Here is a 10,781-nt window from a genome sequence, read left to right on the forward strand (position 1 = left end):
TTTTAATGGCACCCTTTTAAAGGGTATTTTAGGTATAATTAATTGTATATGTGGTTAATAAATTATCTATCAAAGCTTAATTTAAGCCACTGATACAATTAACCTCTGGGTTGCCAGGTTGTGAAAAATACATTTGGTTGATATTTATCCGCCTTCAGCAGGACACTTGCTTTGTCTTTTGAGCTTAGTGACTGATATTACCTGATTCAGCTTTCAGACAAGCACTAATATTAAGTTGATACATTGACGGTTAGTATCTAATGACTAATAATGCCCAAATAATACCACTAGTATAGTTATAGTATTATAAACGATTGGAAAGTTTGTAGTACACCAGAAGTTTATATAAATAATACTTGCCTGTTGGCTTCGCTCTCTGCTGCTGTTGTTGCGCTGTGAGTCTAACTGCAGGCAGCAGCAGCAGCAGCAGAGAGCAGAAGAGAGCGCAAGCCGTTCATAAACTTCTGGTGTACTTACAAACTTTCCAATCCACACCATCGCTTTATGAGTGCATAACCTATTTGTACTAGTGTAGACCTTTGGTATAATTTTGGGCATTATTAGTCATTTAAGAGATACAAACGGGGTCCATTAGCCCCGCCGCTAGCTATTCAGCGGCTAACGCTACTCTACGCTAACTCGCCCAATGTTCGACCCAGGTGAAAAAAGCTTCTGGGGGGGTGTTTGGCTCGAGGTCGTGGTGCAAAGGACCCTAGGGTAAATTACTCCGAACCATCACTTTAAGCTCTTTAATTAATGGACAATCGACCACCGATCATCTCATTTACAACTGCATGGATTTAAAACCCATTATTAATAACCTATTAACATTAACTGCACAGTTATCGACTTATTAGAAATTAGTGGGTATTGATTAATGGTTTATGAACATTTATTAATTTAAAGAGGAGTCAAGTAGATTTTTCACAACCTTGCAACTAAGTGGTCATTCTTACAGAATGAATGACTGATCATATCGGAAATATTTCAGGAGACACAGGAACCAGTCAATGGAAAGCCTGGCTTCCATTGAATATATATGGCTTGCACCAACTACTGCTGCCTTTGTCCCACAGTTTTCTGTCATTACACATTTTAGCTTAAATTATAACTGCTGCTGCATCATCTACTGGACATGATCTATGTTTATATCAGAGGAACCTCCTGGGTTCTCCATCTTTTTTACCTGTGCTCACGATCAGAGAAATGTGTCCTGAGGTTGAGGACAGTGCTGGTCCCAACTTTGTGATTTTATTTTGTCGTAGGGTGGAGAACGTGCACGGAGGTCGGTACTGAACGACAGCGACGATCCCATGACACACTTCTACAGCGATGCACGCACGATGTATGAGGTGTTCCAACGCGGGCTCAAAGTATCAAGTCAGTATATCTCTTGCACCAATTACGTATGATACAATTCTTTCAATGAATGTACAGTAGATAAAAGTGAGCTTTTATTTTCTTTCACAGATGATGGACCTTGTCTAGGATCGAGGAAACCAAACCAGCCGTATGAGTGGCAGTCTTATAGAGAGGTAAGATGTGGACCACAGACATGGAAATCTAACATTCAACTTGTATGTATAAATACACAACTAGCCGAGTCACAATACATTTAAAAAAAACTGACTTTTGTTTTGCACAGGTGGCAGACAGAGCAGAGCACATCGGCTCTGCTCTGCTTCACAGAGGACACTCTCATACAGGAGACAAGTTCGTTGGCATCTTTTCCCAGAACAGGCCAGAGGTACAACACATGGCATCATCCGTGCGCTAACGTTGCACAGTTCTGACTCTGATGCAATGCAATGTAAAAAAAAAAATTGTACATCAATTGTCACCAGCTGAGAACTAATTGCCATCATGCTTTGCAAAGACTGAAAAAGGTACATTTAGATGACTGCTGGACAGGGGCACTGTATTCAGTCAGAGTTGGGGGTGCTAAGAGAAGGTCAGTCTATATAATGACGTCATACTACAGTAAATGCAGCGTGACATTCATGGTTTTTTAATTAATTTAGATGACAGGGATTATTTATAATATACTGTTGGCAACTGTCACAGCAACTACACCATCAACAACACGGAATGAATGCATGAGAACTGCAAGGACAAGAAGAGGGAGTGACTCAGCACCTTTGCTGCTGGATGAGAGTAATGACCTGAGTCGTGTCCAAATATGTTTATTGATTTCGCCATTTGACGCACTACATATAGCCTGGTTCCACACCTCTGAATCACTGCTCACATTATATCAGTGAGTCAAACATACTATCAAATTAATTTAGTCTGATAATCAGGTGCCTCTCTACTACAGTATATAGCCCTCCATACAGAATTCTCATTTACATGCACACTAGTATCCGGGTTTGCAGTATCCTGGGACCTGTTGCACAAAAGTAGAATAAAGAAATGCCGAGCCAGGATAAGTAGGTGAAGCTATGTCAAGCCAGGAGTAGATAACTGGGATAAGTGCACGTTCACGGCTTTCTTAAATAGACCACGGTATCGATCACAGATTTACTGATGCAGAAATGGAAAAGACGTGTGCAGCACATGTTTCACCCACTGAGCAGCAGCTTCTAATGGAAATTTACGAGGAGGTGAAACATAGAATATGCAAAAAGGGAAATACGGCTGTTATCAAACGAAAAAACAGACAATAGCGGACCGACTGTATGAATACGTATGGATTTTTAAAAAATCTACTTAGTCACTCCACGTTTTAATTGCTTTAATATGCTTGTTTTATGTGTTGGTTTTATTGCTGTATCTGTTTTTATGCGCTAAATGTGCTGGTTTTAGTGTAAAGTGTCTTTGAGTAGCCTGTAAAGCACTATATAAATAAAATGTATTATTTAGTCTACTTCGCCTTAAGTGACCAGAGGGAATTCTTGTTCCTGGGAAATTTATAAGGACTAGGCTTAATTTCAAAGCTTATTTATAATGCGAGAATATGTTTTACAACCATATGCACAAATCTCCATAAGTTATGTCTAATTCTAAATATCTTTCTATCTTTCTTCTTTCATTATTACAAATAATGTTCATACAGAACAAGCATGACTGGACAAAAACTTGAAAAAGAAGTGACTTCAATAAAGCCCCAAAATAAAATGATTTAAGAAGCTTTGTGGCATTCCAACACATTCTCACTCCCATTTGGTGAAAAAAGGACGTTTGATCAGGTGCCATTGTCGTCGTTATTGATGCTAAAAGTCCGCTTTTAGAGTCCGCTGCACGGTGTGGGAGGATCCCCCTGCCTCCCCCCTGCCTCCCCCCCGCCTCCCCGCGTTGCACGGGCGGGGGCATATTTCACGGGGAAAAGCCCATTTCCTCCGTATCGTCCCACTTTTTACCATTACCATCTCAACAACTGCAATAGTAGGATTTAAATCAAACTCGTGACAGCAATAGTGACAAGTAATGCATGTTAATAAAATGAAGCGGAACACATTCTGAAGACAACGGAATAACACGTTTATTTCGGATCACAGCGGCAGCTGATTTAACACATCAGACTCCAGGATTAATCTTAGCCTGCCTGTTAGCCTGCTCTGGACCAGGCTAGCTGCAAAGAATAAATCGCCATGGTTACTTGGCTGGGTTTAATTCAACCTGCTTTTGTGCAACAGGCCCCTGGTTATGTTTTGTGTATGTAAACAAACCCTGGTTTCGGAAGTTTGGATGTCCTACCTGTAGTACTCCTGCTGTAGCCATATTATGAGCATTTTCTTATTTTGGTGGGTGTTGTGAAGTCATTTCCTTCAGACCATTTTTGTTTTTCATGGGATATTATAATTTTGATCTGTTTTCTGTGTTTTTGTCTCTTAGTGGACCATTTCAGAGCTGGCCTGTTACACATACTCCATGGTGGCAGTTCCATTGTATGACACACTCGGCACCGAGGCCATCGGCTACATTATCGACAAAGGTACACAAAAGTTTTCTTTCAAACGCTAACCACACACCACCTGCATTGTCATCGCAGCGCTCTAGATCAAGGACACTGAGTTGTGATACTGACACAAACTAAATGGTTAATTTGGTGCCATCTGTTTTTTCAGCCACCATCTCAACAGTGATTTGTGATGTACCCCAAAAGGCTCGGTTGATTCTGGACTGTGTCAGTGGGAAAGGACGAACGGTGAAGACAATTGTGGTCATGGAGCCCTTCGACAGCGAGCTGGTAACCCGTGGACAGGAGTGTGGCATTGACATTCTGAGTTTAAAGGAGTTTGAGGTGAGAATATCAACCTTATCTTCTTTTTGGGCATCACTACTGAGCATGAACCATCAGCAGATGTTCATGAAACTTCATCCTGTTGCTTTTTGAATCGCGCTGTTTTCAGTTATGTTCTGGTCAGAACTAAATGGAAATTAGGCCGCGAGGCACTGTGTTTTTAAACGGTTTAAATGGTTGTTATCAGCACTTCCCGCAAACACGCTATATCTCATTGTACGGTTTGTAATTGTTCCAGGCCATGGGTGAAGCCAATCTCCAGAAACCAGTGGTGAGTAGGAAAAGCACACCATCGTTGATTACGTGACAAAAAAAACTCCTAATTCTTACTAAATTACTACAATCACAATTATTTTGATTTAGATAATTCACTTGTAAGCAGCAGAATTCTTCCTGAAAGGAAGATTAGGTCTTGCGCTGTACTAAAACATCTTGCACATTTCTAATGCAATAGCAATTCAGGCTTCATATGCATGAGTGTAGATCTGTGGTCTGATTACAGCTCCCTAACCCAGACGACCTTGCATTAATCTGCTTTACATCCGGAACCACAGGTAATTGCACAACTTGTTTGCAACTTTAAACTTTTGGAAATGTTATTTTTTACCCCATGTATAATCATGATCATTATTTTCCTTTCAGGAAACCCAAAAGGTGCAATGCTTACTCATGGAAATGTAATCTCCAACACTGCAGCTTTCATTAGAATTACAGAGGTAAACAAACACACCAGCTAGACTTGGAAGAAATTGTCTAATAATGTATGTTTGATTGTAGGTGGATGCTTCTGCTTCTCTTAATTCAGAAATATTCCCTTACATTTTTTTTATTCATTTATACATTTAAAATCATTGTTTTCAGTCTCAGCCTGACAGTGTGACTGCAGATACTCAGAGCTGAAAAAGTACATCCACCTCCTCTGCATGCATGCAACTCATTTAAAAAAATGTTTTACAGTTAATGTCCCCTAAAATACCCTAGAACTGAACATCAAAGATAAGGCAGTAAAGTACAGTAGTCTTTCTAGTTAAGCAAATACTATCTTCTCTATCAATTAAATGAAATGTGATTTTTGAGTAGTATTAATGCAACTTACACAGCACGTTTGGTGTACTACCATTGACGTTACAAATATGGGTTCATAGGAGAGAGAATCGCCGCTTGTTCGGGTCCTGTCTAGACCGGATAATAGTTATGATGAGACTGCGAAAGCATAGGTTAAATAATCTGTGACTTTATTTTTGTAATATTTAAAAGCTGAACAGCGAAATGAGGCTGGGGTGAGCAGGGTCGAAGTAAACCGCTGACCCAAACCTCCGGCTCTATCTCAAACTCTCCAGACGATCTCGCCATGACATAGTACGTCACAAAAATGTCATAGAAGCCATGTATAGTATATCCAAAACAAATCATGAAACTGTCATGAAAAAGAAGAAAATCATAGAGAAATCATAGTGTAGGATGTTATAAAATTCATAGTATGTAATAAACATAGTATAGTATGTTATAAAAATATCAAAATTCATAGTAGGTTGTAAAAATATCAAAATTTATAGTGGGTTGTAAAAATATAGAAAGTCATAGTTCCTCTGACCTGCTCCCATGTATGTTGTCATCCAGGGCAAGCTGAGGCCCAGCAATAAAGATGTGCTCATCTCCTTCCTCCCTTTGGCCCACATGTTTGAGAGGGTGGTGGAGGTACAGTATGCCATGCTTGACCTGCATGTGTTTTATTTTGTGTTCTCCACAGGTACACTGCATGCTGACCCTCCATGACATTCATGTATCCTATCTCCCCCTTGCTCACATGTTTGAGAGGGTTGTACAGGTATGTGGTGGACATGTTTACCTTCAGATTATTGTACAATGAAATTATAAGGGGCGTTTAAAGAGTCATAGGACTACTGTCAGAATTATTGTGAATTATTAAATGATACACTGAGAAATTCATCATCTTTTTGTTTGTAAATTATCAAAATGATGATGAAATGGTCATGATTTTCCTTAACTTGACTTCTTGAGCTTTGGGGCTGGGTATCAAATACTTTTTTGAGTGTGACCGAAATGTGTCTGTAACACCAAGTATCTAAAACTGTACTGAAAGTTGGCCTTGTTTATAGAAATAGTATTGTTGTGGTATTGGTGCTGAAACTCGTGTACTGTATTGGCACAGGTGCCAAAACATACCCAGCTCCCTGCAGCTTTAAAGAAAACAAGAAACTGTGTTTGGTGTTATGCAAGTGGCACCAAAAATGCCACGCAAATGTTGGTCAACTTAATGTCCTCCTTAGCTGTTTTGATGAATTCGGGATCCATAAATGTCCACACATCCTTGACCTTTAAGGCAAGGTAGCTTTATTTATATAGCACATTTCAGCAACAGGGCAATTCAAAGTGCTTTACATAAAACATGAAAGAGCAGTTATAAAACAATTTAAAAGACAAGAATACATTTTACAGTGCAGTATAAGAATTTAAAGAACTGAGAGATAAAATACGCGAATAAAGAACAGTTAAAACAGTTAAACATATAAAAGCAGATAAAATAGGTTAATTAAAGAAAGGACCAATATGTCAGACATCTCAAGCAGTTCGGTCCATATCTCTGGTTCATCTCACCAACAATGGGTCCAGATGCTTCACATGGAGGATACATTCCCCATAGTTACAGAAGCTTTAGTCAATTTCAATCTTTAAGGTAACTTAGTAGCATGACCAGTAACACCTTCTGAATTTGGAAAATACAGTGGGTTTAAATAACAAACCTTGGCTATGGAGTGAAATGTCCACAACAACACTTCCTCCCCCCTGTGGTTAAATTGTGAAACCATTTAACTTGCAACAAGTATAAATAAACGGCTCTCTCTTCATCAGTGTGTCATCCTCATCCACGGGGCTCGAATCGGCTATTTCCAAGGCGACATTCGACTTTTGATGGACGATTTGAAAATGCTGCAGCCTACGGTGTTCCCCGTGGTTCCACGTCTACTCAACCGCATGTTTGATAAGGTCAGAGTTTATCTAATGTTACTCATGTTGAAGTCTATAAAAGTCAGTTAAGAAAAGAGCCAGCTGATTCACGATTTTCTTTTATTTATTGTTTTTTTTTTTTTTTTCAGAAACTTCCTTCTGACTATAAATGTGTTTTTATTAATTGTGTGAATGCGGATTCAGCAGCATCTTCCATACGATTTCCGGTCGCCTACTACTTCTGCATACTTTCGGCTACAAAAACCATTCAAATATTAAAATGTTCAGCTCTTTTTCCCACCATTCATAGTTTTTAAAATATTTAGCTTTTTTCTTTTTTACATTGAAAGTCAACAGAGCAATCTTTAAATCCTCTTCAGTCTTCTTTCACTTCTAAATGCTACTCTCTCACATACTTTCACCTATAGACCTAATTCAAACTGGAAACTATTCACAAAACCTTCAGCTATTAAACGATTCAGATTTTTAATATCTTTTACAGTTTTTGTGTTATCACTATTTAAGTTTAGTGCCTCTTATTCTGCGTTTTTAAGGGCTTCTCAGTGTGGGGGATATCACAGCTAACAGTGCAGAGGAGAGAGAACATTGTCTTAAAACTTTCTCTTTAACTTGCTCTCACGGCCACAATTCTTACTTCTCATACACAATTGAGCCTCCAAATATAAAGAGCCACAAGCATTCCTTCATTGACAGCCCTTGTTAAACATCCTCGACATTTCTGGACAAAAGCAGAGTACCAGTTTTTCAGATCGCTGATATGTCCACTTTTTATCCACATAAATGATACGTCAATATGTTCGCAAATGCATTCTGGTGATCACATTGAGGTCATTATATTGATACCACGTATTATACCGATACCGCGTTTTAGGCTTTTTCAGGCTTCTTCAAAGGGGAGTTTACCAGGGCTTTATGTGTAGAGTTTACATGTTCTTCCGGACTTTCTTTGACATACTATACTATGACTTTTTTTATGACTTCTTCATCATACTACACTATGACTTTTTTTCAACATACTAAACTATGACTATTTTATTACTTTTTTCGACATACTATACTATGACTATTTTTTACATAGTATAATATTACTTTTTTATCACTTTTTTCGACATACTATACGGACTATTTTTTGAAATACTATATTATGACTTTTGGTCATACAATCCTGTGACTTATTTAATAGTGTTTTTTTCAACATACTATCCAATGACTTCTTTATCACTTTTTTCATATACTAAACTTTGACTTTTTTTTATCACTTTTTTCCGACATGCTATAATATGACTTTTTTAATATAGTATACTATGACTTTATCACTTTTTTTCCATGTACTAAACTGACTTTTTTATGACATACTATACTATGACTTTTTATCACTTTTTTTTCGACATGCTATACTATCACTTTTTTATCAATTTTTTCGATATTCTAAACTATTACTTTTTTCGTCACAATATACTATGACTTTTTATTGGCTTTTTTCGACATACTTTGACTTTTTTCAATATATACTATGACTTTTGTATCACTTTTTTCCACATACTAAACTGACTTTTTTACGACATACTATGACTTTTTTTTTTATCACTTTTTTTCAACTTTCTAAACCTATTTTTTTTTTTTTTTCTCACAATATACTATGACCTTTTTCAATATATACTACACTATGACTTTTTTCATCACTTTTTTCGACCTACTAAACTATGACTTTTTTGACATACTATACTGTGGCAGTAGCTCAATCCGTAGGGAGTTGGGTTGGGAACCGGAGGGTTGCTGGTTCAAGTCTCTATAACAATGGGGAGTGTAAAAGGACCTGAGCATGTGTGTGTGTACTATCACTTTTTTTGACATGCTATACTATTACTTTTTTATCACTTTTTTCAACAAACTATAGTATGACTTTTGGTCACTTTTTGTCACTTTTTTCGACATGCTGTACTATTACTTTTTTTAACAGTTTTTTCAACATACTATGCTATGACTTTTGGTCATACTACACTGACTTTTTTAATAGCTTTTTTTCAACACACTATCCTATCACTTTTTTGCAAATACTAAACTGACTTTTTTTCACATACTATACTATGACTTTTTAATCACTTTTCTTTCCCACGTACTAAACTGTTGGGAAGGATGGAGAGTGTGGACTTGTAGCTGTAAAGATGCCAGTTCACCTGCTGGGCACTGCCAAGGTGTTTTTGAGTATAAACTAAATAAAATGACTTTTTTTATCACTTTATTTGACATACTATAGACTATGACTTTTGGTCATACTATATACTATGACTTATTTAATAGCGTTTTTTAACATACTATCCTATGACTTTTTTATCACTTTTTTCGACATGCTATAGTATGACTTTTCTTTAAAAAAAAAATATATATATTCTGCTGTTGTAATACATAGTATGTTACATTATTGGTATTATTCAACATTTCAATGAAATTCTTACTAATTAAAACTATTTCCACTTTTTCAACTCACTATTTCACCTTCTTCTTACCCAATTTTGCTTTTCAGCATTCACAAGCACTTTCTGCAGGAAATGCATTTTCTAGTTTACTTACTAATTCTCAAATTTCTCTGGTCTGCTGCCATGTTTAATGTTTGATATAACATTTGATTTAAAATTAAGCTCAATTCTTCACAGGTTTTTGGTCAAGCCAACACGCCTCTGAAGAAATGGCTACTCGATTTTGCTTTCAGGAGGAAGGAGGCAGAGCTTAAAAGTGGTGTGGTCAGAAAGGACAGCATGTGGGACAAACTCATCTTCAAAAAAGTGCAGGTAAACATTGCATCTTTTTGTTTTTGTTTACTTTTTCCACTTACACACACATACTTGAATGAGGCTCGGTCCTCTGTTAGCAGGTACTTAAACAGAATGATAAATACCTATTTCTATTTAGTATTTCTTGATATGGTTTAAGTTCCTTACAGTAATCTTATTATTTGAATCACCAGTGGGTTTTATGATGTGTATAATAATGTATGTTATGTATAATAAACAATGGTCTTCCTGTTTGTTTCACACTTTGCAGGCAAGCCTGGGTGGTCGTGTCAGACTCATCATTACAGGAGCAGCACCGGTGTCTCCAACAATCCTCACGTTCCTACGAGCTGCACTGGGCTGTCAGGTGAGCCACAGCCACTCGCCCATCTCATTGATTGTTTGGCCAGTCTTTATCATTAACTGTGTTCGTTGTGTTTTTGTGAACGTCACTAAAAACATGCTCTTCACTCCAGTTTTATGAAGGCTACGGCCAGACTGAATGTACAGCTGGGTGCTCCATGACAATGCCCGGGGACTGGACAGCAGGTAACCTCTCTTGTCCATTCTCATGTATTATGGCCCATGAGTGAAATTTAGTTTTTTTAAATTTGAACCATGAAACTGAACTGTGACTATTTTGTGTCTTCAGGTCACGTTGGGCCTCCTCTGCCCTGCAACGCTGTTAAATTAGTGGATGTGGTAGAAATGAACTACCTGGCAGCCAATGGAGAGGGAGAGGTGAGGAGTGCTTTTTTAGTAACAATCGAATACAT

The 10,781-nt window shown here is 37.6% G+C and overlaps 1 protein-coding gene across 4 annotated transcripts in view; it reads left to right on the forward strand.

The window, feature by feature from the left end:
- Positions 1 to 10,781, forward strand: part of acsl1a (acyl-CoA synthetase long chain family member 1a) — a 28,986-nt gene that overhangs the window by 11,145 nt on the left and 7,060 nt on the right. For 3 of the 4 annotated variants that reach the window (XM_039806600.1, XM_039806584.1, XM_039806593.1), the window contains 14 exons: positions 1,266 to 1,380; positions 1,471 to 1,535; positions 1,646 to 1,747; positions 3,835 to 3,934; positions 4,068 to 4,243; positions 4,482 to 4,514; positions 4,746 to 4,797; positions 4,886 to 4,959; positions 5,994 to 6,071; positions 7,118 to 7,252; positions 9,889 to 10,023; positions 10,277 to 10,372; positions 10,482 to 10,554; positions 10,658 to 10,746. In XM_039806600.1, the coding sequence (XP_039662534.1) occupies positions 1,266 to 1,380; positions 1,471 to 1,535; positions 1,646 to 1,747; positions 3,835 to 3,934; positions 4,068 to 4,243; positions 4,482 to 4,514; positions 4,746 to 4,797; positions 4,886 to 4,959; positions 5,994 to 6,071; positions 7,118 to 7,252; positions 9,889 to 10,023; positions 10,277 to 10,372; positions 10,482 to 10,554; positions 10,658 to 10,746 (1,323 nt within the window). Of the gene's footprint in view, positions 1 to 1,265; positions 1,381 to 1,470; positions 1,536 to 1,645; positions 1,748 to 3,834; positions 3,935 to 4,067; positions 4,244 to 4,481; positions 4,515 to 4,745; positions 4,798 to 4,885; positions 4,960 to 5,863; positions 5,942 to 5,993; positions 6,072 to 7,117; positions 7,253 to 9,888; positions 10,024 to 10,276; positions 10,373 to 10,481; positions 10,555 to 10,657; positions 10,747 to 10,781 lie in introns of all 4 variants that reach the window. The other variant, XM_039806608.1, reaches the window with a different exon arrangement.

The sequence above is a fragment of the Perca fluviatilis genome, chromosome 1, assembly GCF_010015445.1.
Source record: "Perca fluviatilis chromosome 1, GENO_Pfluv_1.0, whole genome shotgun sequence".
Lineage (NCBI taxonomy): Eukaryota > Metazoa > Chordata > Actinopteri > Perciformes > Percidae > Perca > Perca fluviatilis.